We start from the raw sequence: 21,028 nt of genomic DNA on the forward strand, positions 1-21,028 counted from the left end.
GGACACATGTCAACATGTTTTTTCTTTGTATATATTTCTAGCGGGATGTGGACTAAAGCAATGAAGTTAGTAGATGACATCAAAGACGGCAAAGAAAAGGGACGTTTTCTCTCACGGATGTGGAATATCCTCATAAACCAAAAGATAAAGAAAAAACTTCCTACATGGTCAATTATTCACAAAGAAAACTAAAACTATTCAGAGTCTTTATATTTTAGTTTCATGTGTGAAGTCTGACTGATTTTGTACTCTGCTGTCATAACCATTTTCTGCACTAGAGGGAGTCATTTCGACAGTTTAACATTCAGTTCATTAGCTGAAGCTAATACAACAAACTCGTATGGGATACTAAAGTGTTTATTAAATGATATGTATTTAAAAGTTGCACTGAAACTACAACTTTACACTATTGAGGAGTTTTGGGAACCGTTATCTTTTTTAAAGATAAACTGCTGTACATCTTTCTTTGCAGTCTGGTTACTATGTGTTTCCCTAACACAGAGGTGTCCATTAAGTATATTTAGTATATTTACCAAAAACACGATCAGCACCATCTTTTTCTTTTTCAGAGTGTTGACTGATATGTTCTCATACAACACAGGCTACATTAGTTGGAAACGTTATGTTTTAAATGTTTCCAACTATTAACTAACCACCAGCCCATCCTTGTGTGGTCCACCCCCTCGCATTCCTAAAATGTAGTCACTATATACACACACTCGCATCCAGGGAGACCGCTATTCGTGTGCCTGTGTGTGTGTGAGTGTGTGTGTGTGTGTGTGTGTGTGTGTGTGCGTGCGCTCACGCGCGCTCGTGCTCGTATCCATTAAAACACGCCCCCAGCCTACCTTCTTTACCGTACGTCAGGCCGCGCTGACGTCAACACGGAGCCACGCTGCACGACCCGTCCAAACAACTTTTCCAGAACAACTCAGCACAACGCGTTCAGTCGTCTAAAGAGCTGAAATTGAACAAAGTAGCCCGGAAACAGCAGCCGGAGACGTGCTTGGGAATCAGCTGGACTACTTAATTTGGACTTTGGAGTGTATATAGTTGAAGTTGGTTTCAATTTATATATTTAACTCAACAACTGGCGTCTTTTTTTGGAAGTTAAGATGAGGAATCTGCGGTTGTTGTTCATCGTCGGGCTGGCGACTGGTTTTATCAGTGAAAAAGTAAGTAGCTTGCAAATTCGCTTTCACTTAAAATGATAAATCTCTAACGTTATATACAACCGAACTGTTATGTGGCTCGGTGAGCTTGTTTTTGTTTTTTCTTTCTTTTTTTTTTCTTCTTTTATCCCGAGAAAAGACTGCTCGGATACTTTTAGGAAATGCGAGCCTCCCTAAAGTTTCGTGTTGTGCAGTTGTGTTTGTCTCCATTCAGGCTCGACATACAGTCTAATGTTAGGCCGCTCCAGCTTGTTCACTGTTTATTTTCTGAACATCGCCTACTTTTACTAATTGGTCCACCTGGACTTTATATGTTGCCCAACATGTGTTTAAAAATGAACATAATAAGGATGATAGCTGGGTTTAAATTTTTTGTTTTAACATTTAAGTTCCAGTGCACTATGGACTGGTGCAGGGTGTACGTGGGGGACGTAAGCCAGGGTTCACTGGTATTCAAGCCAAGTCCAGGCGTCTAGTTGGTTCAAGTTCATACAGGGCCGAAGTCTGTTCAGCCTCCACCTCGCAGCTTGACATTTAAACCCAAACCTTCAGATATGAACCGTCCTCAAAGGGCTTGTGTCAAGTTTGAAAATGTCATTGTTTGCTGGATTAACTACTCTGTACCTAAAATTATTAATATTTAACTGGGATAAGAATGACAAAATCCTGCCTTACCTGACAAGTGGCACCTGGCCTAGAAAACTAGAACAAACTTCAATCTCTTTGTGTGTGTGTGTGTGTGTTTTTTAAAGCTGGAAATGACGGGCTATAGCAGAGCTCTGTGCATTGTCACGTGTACGAATATCCCGGTTGGATGATTTATTCACTGTGAAAGTCTCTAACAAGAGCCAGGAAACTTTGACACCTCCTGCAGAAATGCATGATATTTATGGACTGTATATGGGGAGAGGAAGGAATCTGAAACCTGATCTGTCCTGCTGGAAATGTGTAGCCAAAGACGAGGCTGTAAACGTTGGCTAAAAACTGAAAGTTATAAACGCAGACAGTAAATACAGTTTACCCCCCCCCCCCCCCCCCCCCCCACACACACACACACACACACACCGAAACCCCATGAGCTTTAATCTGACAACTAGGTATCGTAAATAGATAGGATTACTTTTTGAACTGCTAAAACTGTACTGCTATCATATTGTAATGCATGTCATACTTTCCTCCACACATGCTTTGATTGATTCCCTTCATACCACTAATACACAGACTCCAGTGCTAAATTGCTGGGCATGACGGGTTACGTCGTATATTCAAACTGAGTGGGGCTGTAGAATTACTGGTTAGTCTGTCAGTCATTGACGTTGCTCACATGTGAAAGATGTTGAAACCGGCTTCTGAGTTCGTGAGCTGGTAGTTTTGTCATTTTCTCGATGGATGACTCTGCGAGTCCCACTGGGCTAGTCCAGGCAAGCATATACCTGTATGGGTTACACACCCAACCATAGTAGGCCAGCAGAAGCATGCGTCACCCACTCTATTAATGGTTATATACAGAGAGACTAAATAAAGTGTACTGATGATAATTCATGAATGTAGAATTAGTAGGTTGATCCCGATCCTAGTATACAGTATACGTGCTCTGAGTGGCACAGGATTATTCACGACATATTAGTCACAACACTGTCCTGACTGTTTCCATGAGGACTTTGTTGGCTTTACATCTGACATGTTCAACTAGACCTCAAAGAGTTAAAGGAGTAACCCCGGAGCTTACTATTTTTCTTTTTTTAACAATGGGAAATACCAGTGAGGTTTTCACCACATCAGCGGTGAAAGGAATCTTGTCTTACACTGCTCTTTGCTCTACCACAGCAAGTTTCATTCTTTTAACCCTCTTAACTGATGACATCTTATCTTTTTGCATATAGTGTGGATTGAGACCTTTTTTAACCTGGGGGTAACAGATACTAACCATGCATATCTCAGATAAGGACATCATAACATCTTCAATGGGTAAAGACAAAAGGCAATATGTCTTTCCATATGGCCAACCAAACTCTGTCCAGGCCGACAGGGTTGTGACAAAACGCTGACCCCGAGTGGATTTTGTTATAAAATATTGTACCCTTTTGTGACGCCTTTGGAGACTTTCACTGCTGTTAGCCAAACAGACACATTGGACGTAGAGCGTGGTCAAACATACTCCCCCTCAAACCCGGTGTTGTGTTTCTGCTTCTACCTACATGGTGATGACAGGTCTGCTGTTAAACAACCCCAGTCTCGACCCGACGGCTCTCTCTTTATCGTCGACTTCCTCTTTATCGTTGACTTCCTCTTCTTCATGAGGGAATATTTTATTGTGATGGCTGTTAATCCAGCAGTCACTAAAGAATGGATTTTGTCGATTCCAAGTTTTAACAAACTATTCCCTCCAAAGAGACTCATTTGCGCTCCCTATTGCATGTCTGTAGTGTTTTATCACGGCAACCCGGCTGTCTCCAGAAAACTGTCTTCACTTAGACAAAGCACCGGGATACCAGATGGTTATATAGGTGTGTGGGGCGAGATATGTGTTTTCCAGATGTGTGTAACCTTTTGACTGACCGAGTCAAGTCTTCTAGTAAACCCTATAATGCATAATTTCTTTCTGGTAAGAGGGATGGACAAAGAGATTGATAGCCCATTTCATTTAACAGTGTCTGCACATGTGTTTGAGGAACACAGTCAATTAACAGGGAATTATTCACCAGGGATTTGTGATCGTCACTATGTCTTGGCATTTTATTAACTCAATGATTAATTAAAAATAATAATCAATCATACAAGGAATTATTAGCTGCTGCCGTTTGGGCTGTCTCAGGAATTGGCTACAATTTGTATTAAAAGGATAATTTATAGACTTTAGGCTTAATTTTGTGAAAATGTTATCCGTAACACAAACTCCTGTTCTGTTTCTTCCATAGAATACTATTTATTATTAAGCTTTAGTTTTACACATATCAAGAGTGTAATGCATACCAGTGAAACCCAGTTAACTGAACATCAGTTTTATTGTTTTATTTATGAATATGTACATCTACCATATTGTTATATATCCTTATTAATGGGATGTAATGCTTTCAACCATGCAGCCTAGCCCAATATTACTCTATGTGAGTGATTTAGTTTAGTTTAGTTTTTCAATCCATCTCAACACCACCTGGAGTAGGAGTAGTAGGAGGTTGTGGCCTCAGAAGGGAAGACAAGTTTAGAGTAAGTCTAATGTCTGCAGCAGTTCCAGTTCTTTGTGTGTTTCATTTTGACAAGCACAGCATCTGCTTTTGTAATCCCCCGATTTGAAGACTGCAAGAATGCAAGAGCCCCTTCTTCCGTTGAGACTCTGCTGTCTAATGAAGAATGATGTTAATGATTTTATGGCTTTGTTTCCCACCACAATATAAACATAACATCTGGCTTATCTCAGAATAATTGAGAAAATCCGATGTCTAAGGAGTCCCAAAGGAGAGTGAGCCTTGATCGACAGTAGTTTGAGAACATAAACGTGGGCCAAGCAGAATTTTGCTTTGGTGTGTTTTTTAGATCTGTATCAAGGTATACTGCCGAATGAAAGTGTCGACATAAGAAGACTCAAGCTAGAATATCATTAAATTATACCTTTTTACTTCTACCAAGTGCAAATATTTACTACACTCAAAGATCCTCCCATGTTTTACCAGCACCTGTTTTTTGAGAAACAAACCGTACTGTTTCTGGCCCTTCCTTTCTCTAGTCTCCCTCTCTCAGCACCTGTGTTAGTGGAAGCATAGTATACATACCAGACATAGTTCAACACTCAATGGGCCATATTCATCCGAGCCTGTGTGTATGTCTGAGTGTCTTACGGCCAACATCTGAGAAGCCATTCCTCTCTTTCTGAATTTCAGACTCATTGTCCAGTTGCTTTCTGTGGTACTTTAGTCTGCTATTTTACCATCTACAACTGCTTTAGACATTGAGAGTTATATTTCAACAAGCTGTTGTATTACTTCATTTATTTAAGTACCCACCGGGTTTTTAGCATCCGACTACGCTTTAGATGAGACGAGTAGGGTTTTGATTTTCATCGCACTCCTTTTGTGTATTGTTTGGGTTACTGGAAGGTTTTCCTCCACTCTTGTCCACTTCTCATGTTCTGTGTGTTGCCTTTTTGAGCGGAGGAGGGAGAAATACGGCAGCTTCAAACACACTTAGGTCTTTGCTGTGTGGCTCTGTGAGGTGTCACAAATTACTGCCACACGCATGAACTCAACAAAGAAACATCCATCTACTGCACATGCTACAGCGTGGCTGTAACAGGTTAGACTCATGGGACACAGTGGCATATTTGGCTAGCATAGGTTATTAGCTGTGAGAGATATTGTCTTGCTCCAAAACTGTAGCGAGGTTCAAATGTTTTCAATTGGTGAAAAGAAGTGTGAAAAAAAGGAGCATCTGTGCCTCCTTTTTTCTTCTGTCTTTGTTATATTATGTTTTTTTTATTTTTCTCTTCCAGCTCTTTGTCTCCTCGCAGACAACCTTCTCCGCGACAGATGACCTGTACCTAGAGGGCCGATCGTCGGGTGACCTCCCTATAGATGACGAAGATGGTGACGGTTCAGGCTCTGGATCTGGAGACTATAGTAAGGAGACCCTTTTTTTTTTTTTGGTGTGTTTATTGTTTTGCTTTTAGATTTTTATTTAGGGTAATCATTTTTGTTTTGCAACATCACATTCTTAGTTTTTGCAGTTAAATGAGGGCTTCTCAAATACGTCATCATTTCTGTTGAGTAAATTTAAGGCAAAGTAAAAATGTTTTTCTTATTTAAGTCATAACTTCAACAGTCCTGGGCCCCATTTTCAAAGAATCATCCAGATGTACATGAGACTGAGATAATCTTAGTCTTAAAGGGCTTTTGGAAACTGGGGCCGAGACTTGTCTTTAAATTAAAGTTTCCTTCCAGGCAGTTAGTTTTCCTCATCTCGTGGTGTGTTTCCTAATCTAATACTCAATCCACTCATCTACAAACATCAGACAAATGAGCAATATTTGTAATGTAGACACAAGTTATTGTATATTCAGACACAGAAGCACTCACTCACTCACTCACATTGCCAGATGTTTGTCCTCGGGTGGAAGCACACAGATGTCAGATACACATCAGTGACTCATCTTTGTCTACAGGGAATAAGGTCTTTGAACTTTTAGTGTGGTCACAAAATAAACTGAAATGTGGAAAGTTTCAGTTGGAAAACTCACAGATTGCATTCCTCCTGCGTGTAAAAATAACTGGTTTATTAACACCTCGGTGGCACATTTTAACATTGCGTCAGTATCTAATTAAAACCACACAACTACAAAATGGCAACTTTGAGAAAAACGGCCTTGTTTTTAGCTTTATGCCTTTTTTTTATGTTGCCTTTTTTATGGCAATTCTTTTTTTAGATACTCCAATGGATTTGTAATTTTATTTATTATTTTAATGAAGTAGGAGAATCTTCTCAACCCCAGAAAGTAACCCATAATGCGCAGGTGATTGTTACAGACAGATCAATGCACATGTTTTGACTACGAAGTTATGGTGCTAGATTGAAAAGAAACTCCCTCCTGAAGTGTTAGAATTTGTGGTGATTGTTTCTTTGTTTCTCAGCTTTCAGCAACTTCACAGTTGAAGAGGAGAACCTCTGGAGGTTCCTCAACTTCTCTGAGACCACAGTCTCCAAAGGAATGGTTCCAACTGGACCACCACCATCAGCCTCTCCTCTCAACCCATCAACCACAGCAGCAACCAGAATGAAGGACGCAGAGACGACAACATTCATATTGCCTAATGTGGACAACCGTGATGAGGAGGTACAATATTCCTTTTCCTTATCTCCAAAGATGCACCATGATTAATATACTTTTGTCTAACATCTGGATGAACCAAAGCCCTCCCAAGAATACATCAGCACATACTTAGTTATATGCTTTTTGACTGTTTTTATAGAGAGACTGCTTTAAATACTGTATGTATTATTCTATAACATTTAATACAACTTTAAGAACTTAAAGCTTTAAGAATATATTTCCAATGTCCATTTCATGGTCTATATGTTGGCGTCAAGGAATTATTAAAAACCACATTATGCCTGAACATATTTTTCAGCCCCAGTTTGTTATCCAGAGCATCATACATTGAATTGAAATGCATATATTCTTCCAGGTTGCAGGTCCAGCAGCTGATGGGTTCACACAGAGCCCCAGTACCAGCTCCACCACCATGCCTCCCAGTGAAACTACTGTAACCAAATTCAGCATAGACATCACTGTGTTCAATCACACCGATGAGGACAACAGTCTGGATAGATGGGATGTCTCGACAACCAAAAACCATGGAGGTGAAGTCCAGGTCGAAAATGATATTCTGGCAAAAAATGGCAGAGGCAGCAGAATGTATGAGGTGGACTCTCCTGAGAATGTGACCTCAGAGAACATGTGGGAGAGGACAGAAGTGCTGGCAGGTAAGGACCAATGTCTCAGCTTTATCGCATGTTTATTGTTCCCACATGTCTGGTTTAAAGTGCTCTTAGAACATTAAGATTTAGATTTTTGATGAATACATTTTGCCAAATTTCTGTGAAACAAGCATCAGAAAAATATATTAAAATCTTTCCTTCTGCCCTCTCCAGCAGTGATATCATGTGGAGTGGTTGGACTCCTCTGTGCAGTTTTCCTCCTCCTCTTCCTCGCCTACCGTATGAAGAAGAAGGACGAAGGTAGCTACAACCTGGGAGACACCAAAGTTTCCACAACAGCCTATCAAAAAGCACCCACCAAAGAGTTCTACGCCTGAACTCGCCAACAGGGACATTAAATTAAGTCTTTCCCCCCAATCACAACTACAAATGGATTTATAAACAACTGAAGATGATTCCTCTGGCTGAAGTTTAAAGTCAAGCCCTCGAGTGCCTGTGGAGCAGGATTGCTTGTTCTCCAGTGCTCCCACTTAAAAACAGAAAAGAACAAAAAAAACCTTCCTCCTCTGCTACAGTTTCACGTCTTTCTTTATGATGATCAGTGTTTGAAGAAGATGTCATACACAAAAACACATTCCTTTCATTACATTCTGGGGAAGGAGTTGGACATTAAATACACATTTTAAATTTCAAGAAAGGAACATTTTCTAGTGTCAAGATGGATCCCAACTGTTCTAGTCCAGGACTACTTCAAAATATTGAAAACACTGCGCTTTACTTCTCTTGAGCCACACACGGCGGGACTTGGTTCTGCATTGTGGATAAATCCATTGTCCCATTTGGCAGAGCTCCAGTCTGAACTATCCCAGCTCGGCTTAGCAACATAGATGAAATTCAAAGAAACGTATGAACAGCCTTAACACATTTTAAATGCTGTTATTTGGAAAGGTATCAGATATGGAATTATTATTATTATTATCAAGGGCCTTTGAAAAATGTAAACTCTTTTCCCTTTTTTTTATTTGAAGTCCCAATGACTCGGTATTTTACCGTGTTACATTTCATTTTCTGTACGCTTTCTTCGCCAAATTGAAGATTTTTGTTGATATAAGAAATCCATGTTTTTTTCATATGCTCTCCAGTATTGTTATGACATATTTTGTTACTCTGTAGGTACATATTTGTGTTGTATTTCTTCACAGATATTTGACATTTATAGAACTGACCAAATATAAATGTGCTTTAATTGTTTTCGGAAAGTTATTTTTAGTAGCAATGTGTTTGTTAAGAGATTTCCACAAGACTTTTTTAATATTCTTACAGTGGTCGCTTTGTCCTTAACCTTGCATCCAACATTAGTAATATTTTCAGGACTATTTAATGACTTGAGTGCCTGTAGAGCAGGATTGCTACTTTAGAGCCAAGATTAATGACTATAATTCAGAAACCGTAGACATGACCAACGTTTTCTGAAGCGGCCAAAGCACATTCCTTTCTCACTGTCAACTGTATACAGCTATAGCAAGCGTGAACTCAAAGGGACTGTGACAATGTACATGACAGGACTATCCCAAAGAAGTCATTTTTTTTGCACAATTTTTAATTAGTTACAATGTAAGATAGTGTAAGCATGTCAGATGTAAAACGCATCAAACCAACCAAAGGAGTATGGGAGCTTCCAGACGTGAGAGACTTCATACATGAGGCAGTTAAACCACACGGGGGTATTCCCCTTCTTTTTTTTGCGCATAATTGTTATTCGTATAGAGCCTGTTAAATATATGTTAGTTAAAATATAGGGCATTTGTAGTCTGTGATCAATTTTAACACCAAATATTAACTGCTTATTATGTGTCAAAGAATACTTTTCACATCAGCCTCTTATTGAAATGGGACAACTGTTGATGCAGCGCTATCTGTGGCCTTACAATCTCTGTGAAAAGGTCAAATAAAAAAACTTTGGTTATCAAAATGACTGGAATACATACAGGGAAGTAGGGCAACTGGAATCCACCGTGCTTCACAAAACATTGTCTATTCATTCACGGTTGTTTTGAGCTTCGAGCTGTACCTCAACTGGAATATTTCTGTTCCAGTGTGGTTTCAGAAGAATTTGTCACCCTTCCTTACCAAAAGAAATGTCAGAGAAATGTCTGACATAAACCTTACTCAGAGGATTGGGGAAACGGGTTACTACTTACAGATGATGACACACAATAACCTCTCTCTACCAGGAGCTCTGTAAATGTATACGGTATGTTGATACTATAGTGTATATGTATTAATTTATACTTGCTCAGACTATAATCCAGGTTAAAATGTCAATGACAAATTGGGATTGTATTGTATTTACACATGATCGAAACCTCTTTTTGCCTACTGCTCTGTTTTATTTTTTAATATTTATGTTTTTAGTGTATTTGTCAAGTCTTGGTTGAATTAATTTTTTATTTCAATATCCGTTGTCTCGCTTTTTACAAATATTTTCTTTTATATGAATGCATTCAATACATGATTTAAATAATAATACCTTCTTTGTAAATATATAGAATATTTCATATTCCCTTTAATCAAAGTTGAATATGAATTGACTCAAGCCTCGATTTGAAAGAATAAACACCTACACAGTGGTGGGGACCAACACATGAGGTGGTCAACAGGGAAACGTCTTGCTGAAATCATGTATCTTACAAGGTTCACTACTGTATAAAAGATGTGGCTTTAATGCAATTCTAAAACTGTCTTGTCATTTTTGGGGGATTTGGGGATTGGTCTGAATATAAGAGCATGAATTCCTTCTTCGCTTTCATACAAACACACCAACAGACAACACAACAATACAGAGCCCTGTCCCATTTATGCCCCCCATTTTCTACCTATATCTTTCCCTGACACATACACAAAATCTGTGTTATTTTTGGCCTATGAGGCAGTCATGTAATGTTTTCCACAAACTATATATGGAACTTCTCTATTGTATTCACTGTGTGATAAAGGCAAAACCAAGATCAGATTATTTAACAAACATAATTCCACACAGAATTATTCTACTGAAATTCATGGTGTAAATATATTAAAGCTCGGACTGGGCGCTTTTAGTTTTTAATGAGCTACTGGTATGACAACGCTGCATTAAATGTTTCTATATTTAAAGGTCAGTAGCAGTTAAAAACACGTATAGCTTTTGTTAATTTCTTCTCTTGCAAATGTGCCAGAAAAAAAGTTGTAAAACTACTGTTAAACCAAGCCAGCAGCATGTACGTAAATGGAGCCAAATGGTCAGAAAGTGGTGAAAGACAGAAAGACACTGAAAGTCATAGCAAACAGCAAATGGCTAAAAGTCAACAGAACTCCGGTACATACTGTATACATTTCAAATATATATATATATATATATATATATATATATATATATATATATATATATACATATACACACTATGGTAGTAGTAAAGTGTAAGAATAAACATGAATCTGGCCCTGGTAGTGCGTTTGCAGTGAATTCCAATGACTGCCGAGGAGCACAGAAGATCAGTGGTAGAGGACGGAGGATGAAAACCACAGACTTGGATGTGGGCAGAGTGCTGTGTTTTCTACAGCGTCAATACAATGGACATCCTTTTGGCCACGAAAACTGTTGACAAGCATGTGGAAATGTCAGATTTATTTATAAAATGTCCCCAACAAACACACCCAAACAATTTGATTTCTAAATAATGTGAGATTAAAGGCAGGACGCATTGAGAGGGAGGTACTAGAGTAAAGTAGAGTATAGTTTCCTTCAGAAATGTTGACGTTTTGGAACAAAGCAAAATCAAAAAAGGTGATAGCTCAAACATCTAATGTATGGCATTATATTTGAAACATTACAGTTGTCAGAATTTTAGTTAAAGAATATCTAATAATGACACAAAAGCTAAACAGAGTGTCGGGTGTGAACAGAAATTCTAATTATTAAATGATGTCAAGGATTAAGTGCTGTGCTTTAACTTTCTGGGCATATGTCTAATTCTTATCTAAATTAATTGAAACAAAGTGATTAGTAAAATTTAAAAACATTAAACTTTCTACTGTTTGTTTGTTTGTTTCATTGATAAATTGGTTTGATTTGTACTATATTTTACTGCTACAAATTTGTAGGGATTGTGCTTTTATTGTGAAAACAGTCCGACCGGAAACTATCAGCACGGTGAAATCACGAGCACGGAAACGGTGTGTATATTCTGATATTGTGATCAGAGTAGGCTACTCTCAAGACCGGAATACGTATTGTAACGTCAACTAAAACACGGACACTAACTTGGCAAGAAGGCTTCGTGTTTGTGATATTTTATGGACGTTTCAAATCAAGTTTTATGATCGCAGTTACTCTCAGCTGCCGTCACGATCCTCTCCATCCTCACTGTGTGTGTGAACGTTTGGTCCTCTCAACGTTAACAGGTATTATTGATAAAAGAGATATAATAAAAAGAAAACGACAACTAATAGTAATGTAACTATGCCACAGTATTTAATCGTATAATTGAGAGCAAACTGGTAAGTTGTTGCTTTAGTGGTTGGTATGTAATACTGAGCTACAGCTCTCATCTACTTTGGAAAGTATCATTTGGTTAATTAACTTCAAGGCTGCATATACATGTATCCGTTGTTGTCCTCATGAACTTTGTACAAGACTGTCTGCTATAGTGAAGTAACTATTAATCATGTGGATGTTGTGTCTCTCTGCAGATGGCTCAGGAAGGTGGACCTCGCTTCCTCCTCTCCCTCTCCATGTTTCTCCTCGGGCTGTCCTCTCTGAGTGTGTGTCACCTTCGCTCTCCCGGGTCCATGAGGTCAATGGCTGCAGCCGGGACTGTATCCAATCACACTGCAAGAGAAGGTAACCAGAAGCCTCCTCTACCTTCAGACAAGTAGATAAGGATAGAGGCACGCAGGCCGTATGTATGAAAAGCAGGGTTGCCTGTCAATTTATTTTTAATTAATTCACGCAGTTGTCTTTAACCACTCTGGCCCATTAGACCAATAGTCAGGTTGAAGTGTGGCGGAGCTTCGCTGGAATGACGTGATGTCACCAACCTGTTTTAACACAGTCCCGCCCTAACAGATGAAAGGAAGATAACAGAAGAGTTAGTGTTCAATGTCACACACACACACACACGCACACACACACACACACACACACACACACACACTATAAGTCATTATGCTCAGTATGATTACAGCTGACTCATACTATGTAAGGTAGTCACCGTAGGTTTATATTCTTTTTTAATAAATCATTTATTAACTAAAGTGTTTTGGGACTGGTCTTTGTACAAGCCTTGAATGAAGCGCAAATACAAATATATAACATATTGTCCTGCCTTTAATATATAATTCCTCATTTATTGTATCTACTCAAGTGACAAAGACAATGTATTTACTTATTTATATTTTTAGCTACAAGGGTAAAAGATATTCTTGACAAAAAAGAAGAAGAAGAAAATTTGGATATAAACCCTGAGTTCCTTTTTTGAGTGTTTCTATGTGGTGTGAACCCAGTCTCAAAAATAGCTGCAGAGGTGGCAGGCTACGCTGATGTGGCCAAACGGATTATTGACCTGGCTGTGTTTGGAGCTGCCCAGAACCGCTCTCACAGACGGCTGGCCGACTTCACCGACACCATAGGGAACCGTGTCAGTGGCTCACACGACCTGGAGATGGCTATCAAATACATGTACAATGCCTTTGCACAGGATGGGTTGGACGTACATGTAGGTGTGTATGCCTCGTTATCTCTCTCGCTTAGATGCAGGACATGAGAATTGTGCAATGAGGATATACTCTTCGCAAATTAAGTCTGGTTTTTGGGCCCTTTTTTTCACCTCTTTCTTTTCCAGAGCCAGTCAAAATCCCACATTGGGTGAGAGGGGAGGAGAGTGCAGAAATGATTGCACCCAGGGCCAAACGTCTGGCTATACTGGGACTGGGTAGCAGTGTAGGGACTCCACCTGAGGGTAAAGAACATACTGTATACAATAATTTGTAATGCTTGTCATCCACCTCCCTTTAAATCCTCCATGTCCTCTTATCTCTCAAGGTATCGAGGCAGAGGTGTTGGTGGTTCAGTCTTTTGAGGAGCTGAAGCATAGAGCCAGCGAGGCCATCGCGAGGATTGTAGTCTTTAACCAGCCATTTGTTAGCTACGGGGAGACGGTGGCTTACCGTGCTTATGGCGCCTCTGAAGCAGCCAAAGTGGGAGCTGTGGCCACACTCATTCGATCTATTACTCCATTCTCTATAAACAGGTATCTTATCCATCCATCCAGAAAATGTCTGAAAACGTCTCAAGTGTAATGAGGGTTTAATCCAAAGATCCATTAGTCTTTGCCTCTCTCCGTCTTTAGTCCCCACACAGGTTGGCAGGACTACCAAGAGGGAGTAAAGCGCATCCCTTCAGCCTGCATCACTGTGGAGGATGCTGAGCTAATGTGGCGTATGGCGCAGAGAGGGCAGAGGATCGTGGTCCGACTCTCAATGGGAGCCAAGACGCTACCAGATGCTGACTCCTTCAACACAGTGGCTGAGATTACAGGCTGGCAGCACCCCGAGCAGGTAGACCTCACGCCCCCTTCACCGACACGGGCCCGTCTGATTTATGTATCTATGTTTCTTTGTCGTGCAACAATCTCTCTTTTACAGTCTTTCAGGGTCGGAGCTATTATATTCGGGTTGGCCTTTCAAATTAATTGTATGGAAAACAATTGGTCTTGAAACCGTTTAATTAGTTCTTGTTTATCTTTATTGATTCCCTCCTTTTTTCCTGTGTAAGGAAATAGTCGTGTATCTCTTTTTGCAGACTCAAGACATTTCCACATCTGTTAAGTCAACTTTTATTTTGCAGATGTTTGTGTGATCTAATCTTTCCAAAGAAGTGCCGAGGCATCGTGTAAACAAATTATGAATCTGTTCATTATGATTTTTGGATTGTTTTGAGAAATAATAGATAATAGTTTTCAATTTCTTTTGAAAATTCCCAAGAAAATGTCTCCACTTTGGCTTCCTATTTCCAAATGCCCAAACTCTAACAATATGAAATGAGTTATATAAATTACAATTATAAGCCAGGCAATCCTGCATTCTTGCCAGATGAAGGCATCCATTCTATTGGCGACGAGTCTAAACAAACTTTACTCAAATTAAAGGCTTGCTGCCATTAACCTATCATTTTATGGTAAACACTGTGATTTATGAACACATGTCCATGTAAACATGCAGAATGATGACTTGAATCTACTTTTTGGTGGATTTCCCTGTACAGCAACACTGTAACCCACAATCATTCATGGTATTTGTTTATAATTTTCAGATTTAGTAAAACTAGTATGCTGTGGATGAGACTTTTGAGTCAATGTTGATGCTCAGTGTTGCTTAGCAGGGCAATTTAACTGCAAATCTGATTCTAGCATGCACTGAGCATACACATTACCTGACCCAATTTGCAGTTATGGAGTGCAATGCAGTTTCACACAATGTCACACACACACACACACACACACACAGGTCCTTAGCACACATGTGGGTAGGGACCACAGACACGTTTGGCAGGTAGAACCTGAGAAACGGACAAGGTGCTGCTAATCACCAAAGGCATGCTACTCTGTTTGCAGAAGAGTGAATGTGCATGTCATTGGGGTGACCAGGCTGAAACAGTTCAGTGGGTTCAAGCTACCAGATGTGGCATTATCAGGACAGGCACACGGTGCACATAGGTTACAGATCTGGGTGACAGTGGAATTTCCACTGTGGTCTTGGTGACGGTGGAGGTCGCCTGGAGTATGGGCGTTGTTATTGCTGTAAAGGAAGTGTGTCTATTTTTAATATCTGACGAGATATGTTTTGCTGTCTGATGAAGGGAGATGGTGCTTGGATTGGAAAATTCCCCGGAGTGTGAACTGTATGTGTGTACACCTTCACTCTCTCACAGCTGCAAATACAGGACAACAGCAGTCTATCTGCTTTAATTTGTGGAAGAGCTAAGCAGCGAGGAGACTTGGATGAGACGTAAACGGTTGGGAACCAACGTTTGGTCGCTCGTTATGGAAAAGGGAAATAAAACACATGACATGGTTGACATCATTTCTGGCTCTGTGACTTTGTGTTCCAGCTGGAGCAGAAGCTGTGGTCGGTGTGTGTCTGTACATGCGCCCGCATTCATCCAGAGATGTACATTGGAGGTTTCGTGATTCATTTCCACAGTTTAGCCTTTCGGAGCCATTTGATGAGTTGCTCAGATATTTTCCACCCACTCAACTTCTACATCTTCCATTCTTTTTTAGGCTGAAATGCCCTGATGTAGGCTTTCTGTTTATAGTTATGGCTAAAACACAAATCATGTGGCTTGACAGGGATGCGTAATGATCATAAATGTCAGTGTGCATTGGGTATATTTGTTATTTTTTCTTTTTATTACTATCTAAACTACACATCACTGAACCACATCTAGAGATCCTCTCCATATTTTGCTGATCCCTTATGATTTAAACATGTAAACTACAACATGTTTAGTTGCCAACACATTGTAATTGTATTATAACAGAGAAAGTTATTTAGGAGTTTTAACATAAATGAATGAATCCTGATAAACCTGATATTTCCCCACTCCAGGTGGTCTGTATTATTACAAGAACATTGTGTTTATTTTTTGGTAAAACAATGTATGTCTTATATTCCCAGCTGATGTATTTCTGCGTCTAACTTAAAGCATGTAAGTGTGTAGACTACACCTTTCACAAAGGTTAATACCATTATTATTTTTAATAATAAACATAGCAATTTTCTTTAGTTATGTAAAAACGATCTAAATGACTTTGGGTCATTGTCCAGACTGGGCTTGCTCAGTGTTTTTTTAACCTGGAACAAAAAGGTCACGATCATTTTACTGACGGGAATCCCAACTCTTACAATTCCTGGAAACAGCGATAAGACTCTGAACTGTGTGTTTTCAACTTTTGTTTTCTTGTTTTTGTGAGTCTGTCTGTCCTTGCTGATGATTTATTTTTTTTAATTATAGACACTGAGTCATTTTGTCTGTGTGCTTTAATAAAATGTAGACACGCCATGGGTCAGAGAGCGTTATCTGATCCTCCTTCAATCCAGATCAGACAAATGGTCAAAATGCATGGAAACGCACACCGCAAAAGTGTCCCACCACAGTCTCTCATTTCTATGTTTACATCCCAGTATCGGTCCTATCTGCTAGGTCGTCTTACTGAGCGGCCATTTGGACAGTTGGGATGTGGGCCAAGGCGCCATGGATGACGGAGGTGGAGCCATGATTTCCTGGGAGGCCCTGTCACTCATCAAGGACTTAGGTACTATAAACACATAAATACTGTGTATATGCACACATATACAGTTTATGGTGCTGCACAAATCCTCAGAAAGACACATTTACATTCTGTAGAAATGGGTAAAAAGTATACAGACAGCAGCGAGTTTACGCAAGCTCAAAAACAAACAATATCAAGTCAATAATTAACTTAATTATTAAGCTTTATGTAACCTGTTTGCTTTACTGAGAAAAACAATCTTCTCTTTATATCAAGTGACAAGACCAAGGGAGTACATCTCTGACAGTCAGGAGAACGATGTACAAATGCCAAAATACAGCGGAGGATCCCTTTCCCAAACATAGTCACGAAACAATTCTTCAGACTGTAAACAGTAACTTCCTCCCACTGTTGTAGAGTAACAAGGACACACTTACCTTAAACAGGCCAACCAGGACCTAAAGGTCCAGTGATCAAGTTGTAGTCAAGAGTATACAGGAAGCTTTCGTGTGTATTACAAGTCGTAAAGAAAAGTTGGAGCCTTGTCATCACGATACGTGGCAGTCGTGTCATTTTGTTAATTGGAGCTGTGATCTCTCTCTTTCTGTTCATATTGGTTTTGTGTTTTCATTTGAGTCTTTATGTGTTTCCAGGTTTGCGTCCGAGGAGAACCATGCGGACGGTGCTGTGGACAGCTGAGGAGCAAGGTGGAGTCGGCGCACAGCAGTACTATGATCTACACAAGGTACAAGGTTAGAAAATAGGAGTGTACTTCCAGTGATCTGGACAGACTTTTTATTTGTGCAAAGGATCTGAATAGCAAATCATATAATAATAATAATAATAATAATAATATACACTTTTTAAAAAACAGAGGTATAAGTTTATTGCAATTTAGAACAAAGAAATAATGTACCATAAATCCCCCCATGGACTGTCTAGTTCTTACATGTAGCAGTAACTGACAGTGGTTGGTCTGTGTGTATGCTTCACCTCCTAAAGGCCTTGTATGAAGAGTGGCTCACAGTTTCCATGGACTGAAGCTTGTATTGTTTTCAATCAAACACACCTTGTTTTACGCTCTCTCTTTGCCTCTGGCATCTTCTATCGGCTCTGTCTCCGCCCTCTCTCTTCTTCCTCTCCACACCCAGGTGAACAGGTCCAACTTTGACCTGGTCATGGAGTCTGACCTGGGGACATTTACCCCGGTGGCTCTGCAGTTTACTGGCAGTGTTGCAGCACAAAAGGTAGGATGAAAACAACCCGCTGTCACACAATTACCAGTATTTTCCCAAGCTTACGTTTAAAATTCTGAATTCTACAAAGCACAGATTCTGCAAAGTGGCATCAGTCCAGAACATGTGCTGTAGTTCCTGGCATACTTATCGACTGTGTGATGAGCTGAGAAGCACTACACTGTGTCTGTATCAACAGATCATGGCAGAAGTGGTTAAACTGTTGGCTCCCATTAATACGACCACACTGGAGACACATGGAGAAGGGACAGACATCTCACCGTGGATGAAGGCAGGAGTACCAGGTCAGTAAATCAATATGTCTCCTCTGTCTGTCTGCAACTAGCAGCTCATGTTCATGACAGGATAACTGAGCAAAGTCAAACACTTGAAATAGGAAGTAACTCATCATTGGTGACCTACTTTCTATGGTTCTGGTGTTAATACCCTCTTTCTTTGAGAAAGGGCTGTATACACAGAATCCGCTTTGAACTGTGAACATACTACCGCAGAGAATGGAGAAGTGGAGGCAGATATCCACTTTTTGTGGAATTTCATAAAAATCTGAATTGTAGTTTAACAGTAAGGGCGAGAGACTGTATTAAGTCATGACATTATAGTTATATTTTCAGTTATGAGCTTTTCAGAATGGCTGATAGTGAAAACAGATTAAACCATCACCAACGCTATACTTAAAAGGTAATTCAATTTCAATCCAATTCAGTTTATTTTGTATAGCCCAATATCACAAATTTGCCTCAGAGGGCTTTACAATCTGTACACATACACGTCATTTAGCTCTCTATCTGTTATGACATCATCTGTTGCACTTATTCTCCATGTGGGATTAAGAGCAAGTTGACCATATAAATAGTAGCTTTACACTAAAAGCCCAAGCCTCCCCAGCAAAAATATAAAAATGTAAACATGGGGTCAGATGCTATGCTCAATGTTTTCTAGAAAAAGGCAGATAACTGAATACTAGACATGGACTAGATCCAGTTGACGGTATAATGAAGTGACGGGAATATCCTAGATTTTTATTTAGTGTTCACGTATAAACTAAAGTTCCCAGTAATCAAGTACAGGTTATTTTCTCCACATGTTGTTTTTCAAATATTTTCCCGACAGACGAAGGAACACGTTGATAAACAGACTGAAGGTCACAGCATTGAGAAGTGAAATTAAAACCGTCTTCTCTCAGTATTTAGTGAGGTTTTATTTAGGAATTGAACCACTCCTTGTATTCGTCAGACACACATTCCCCTTCCACAGTAATGTTCTGGAGAATTAAACCAGATGCAATAATGTTTCTGAGTGCAGTGCTGTTTGAACAGTTTAGCCTTCAACTTGCATGAGATTGTATTTTATTGTTCATTGTTTATTGTATCCATCTCTTTGTCCATCACTCCTTCAGGTGCCAGCCTCCATGTGGCAGACAGTCGATACTTTTGGTTCCATCACAGTGAAGGTGATACCATGACGGTTCAAGACCCTCATGACATGAACCTCTGCTCGGCATTGTGGGCCGTGGTTGCCTATGTCGTGGCAGACCTAGAGGACATGTTGCCCAGGTAGCCCGTTAGCACACGGAATGCTGAGTGGACAGGAAAACGCGATGATCACTGTTAAGTGGACCGGTTAATTCCCAAAGAAAAACTTGAGATTGAATGGGCTGATTTAAGATATTTTGAATGTGGATAAACAAGGGAATCAAATAGAGTATTAAAAAAAAGAGATCAAGTTACTTCTCTTTGTTTATGGACCACTTTAAGTTCCACGATGTCACCACTAAATATGTTTTAGACCCAATAGATATGGAAACATTGTAGCTCAGGGCAATCTCATGATGATCTTGAATGTAAAGCAAACTAAAGTTCGGTCCAGGACAACGATTGGGCATTTAAAGATTTTAAAACCCAAAGCAACACAATATAAGCTTACATGATCATGCTGTGTAATGATTTTACAGAGAAGAGCATTTCTTAGAACGGGAGACACATTTTATATTTTTTAAGTAAAAAGATTATTTTTCAAATGCTGGTATACTGACCGAGACGAGACTAAGAAAAAAAGAAAAGCTGAATTACTGTATTTGTCCTGATGCCTAAATATAATGCCCTGCAAAATCAAACAAGCAAAAACAATGAGCTCACATGAGTGTGTTGAGAAATAGTGGAGATGCCCAAATTCCCAATGTCAGTTTCCAGTTAAATAGAAGAACAACCTCATCTTTAAAATATGTATTTTTAAAAATCTGTTTTTGTGTTTCTTTGAGGTCTAAAATATTGTAATTCCTGCCTTCGTCCTGCTTAACTGAAGACATTTTAATGCCACATTTACAGGATGTTTTGTACGATTTTACACTTCAAAAAAGTAATTGCAGTGTTAAAAAATAATCAATAAAGTATCAATAATGACTTTACACTGTCACTTCCATCTGCTGTAATTGTTTGAATATTGCTGATCGTGTAGTTTCTGAAGAAAGAGGAAGGCGATGACAAATGCATGTCTCGTCCATGGAAAGGAGGAAGAGAGGAAAGAGGAATGCAGAAGCAGGAGGTGAAGAAAAGAGATCATACAGAGGAAGAGGAAGTAAAGAGAATTCATCCTTTTGGGGCGCAATGCTGACCAACGCAGCAGAAACAGAACACACACACACACACACACAGGATCTGTATACCCAATGGACTGTTAAGTCAGCACCCCGAGGGATGATGTCAGTGTGAGTCAGTCAGCCAATGCAGATGAAGTCATTCTAGGAACACAGATGTGTGTGCTTAGGATCGTGTCTGTCGAGCTCTTCTCGTGTGTCGGTACTGCTGATTCACACACGGACAGTAATGTTGGTGAAGAAGCAGTCTGTGCATGTTTAACACTC

General features: G+C 39.6%; 2 protein-coding genes across 4 annotated transcripts; both read left to right on the plus strand.

Moving 5' to 3' along the window:
- Nucleotides 1–850: 850 nt before the first annotated feature.
- On the plus strand, nt 851–10,331 carry LOC117745171 (syndecan-2-like). Of its 2 annotated transcripts, none has more exons than XM_034553288.1 (5): nt 851–1,175; nt 5,659–5,785; nt 6,794–6,996; nt 7,349–7,646; nt 7,818–10,331. In XM_034553288.1, the coding sequence occupies exons 1-5, from the start codon at nt 1,116–1,118 to the stop codon at nt 7,976–7,978; spliced, it is 849 nt and encodes a 282-aa protein (XP_034409179.1). In that variant the 5' UTR covers nt 851–1,115; the 3' UTR covers nt 7,979–10,331. The 2 variants fall into 2 exon arrangements, with proteins under 2 accessions (XP_034409179.1, XP_034409178.1); XM_034553287.1 differs by having other exon boundaries at nt 856–1,175; nt 7,815–10,331.
- Nucleotides 10,332–11,772: 1,441 nt separating this feature from the next.
- Nucleotides 11,773–20,580, plus strand: LOC117745605 (carboxypeptidase Q-like). 2 transcript variants are annotated; one of them, XM_034554043.1, is made up of 11 exons: nt 11,773–11,813; nt 12,330–12,480; nt 13,143–13,358; nt 13,481–13,597; nt 13,681–13,888; nt 13,988–14,195; nt 16,843–16,954; nt 17,566–17,657; nt 18,064–18,159; nt 18,347–18,452; nt 19,565–20,580. In XM_034554043.1, exons 2-11 carry the CDS (start codon nt 12,330–12,332, stop codon nt 19,723–19,725), a joined length of 1,467 nt encoding a protein of 488 aa, XP_034409934.1. In that variant the 5' UTR covers nt 11,773–11,813; the 3' UTR covers nt 19,726–20,580. The 2 variants fall into 2 exon arrangements, with proteins under 2 accessions (XP_034409934.1, XP_034409933.1); XM_034554042.1 differs by having other exon boundaries at nt 11,785–12,041.
- The last annotated feature ends 448 nt before the right edge of the window (nt 20,581–21,028 follow it).

The sequence above is a fragment of the Cyclopterus lumpus genome, chromosome 16 (assembly GCF_009769545.1).
Source record: "Cyclopterus lumpus isolate fCycLum1 chromosome 16, fCycLum1.pri, whole genome shotgun sequence".
Taxonomy (NCBI): Eukaryota; Metazoa; Chordata; class Actinopteri; order Perciformes; family Cyclopteridae; genus Cyclopterus; species Cyclopterus lumpus.

What these genes read in the sequence shown, in the direction of transcription:
- LOC117745171 (XM_034553287.1), top strand. Translation starts at nt 1,116, where the DNA reads ATGAGGAATCTGCGGTTGTTGTTCATCGTCGGGCTGGCGACTGGTTTT. An exon ending in CTGGTTTTATCAGTGAAAAA is followed by an intron (nt 1,176 to 5,658) that starts GTAAGTAGCTTG and finishes TTTCTCTTCCAG; the next exon opens with CTCTTTGTCTCCTCGCAGAC. An exon ending in CTCTGGATCTGGAGACTATA is followed by an intron (nt 5,786 to 6,793) that starts GTAAGGAGACCC and finishes TTTGTTTCTCAG; the next exon opens with CTTTCAGCAACTTCACAGTT.
- LOC117745605 (XM_034554043.1), top strand. Translation starts at nt 12,330, where the DNA reads ATGGCTCAGGAAGGTGGACCTCGCTTCCTCCTCTCCCTCTCCATGTTT. An exon ending in GCAGTGTTGCAGCACAAAAG is followed by an intron (nt 18,160 to 18,346) that starts GTAGGATGAAAA and finishes CTGTATCAACAG; the next exon opens with ATCATGGCAGAAGTGGTTAA. An exon ending in GATGAAGGCAGGAGTACCAG is followed by an intron (nt 18,453 to 19,564) that starts GTCAGTAAATCA and finishes TCACTCCTTCAG; the next exon opens with GTGCCAGCCTCCATGTGGCA.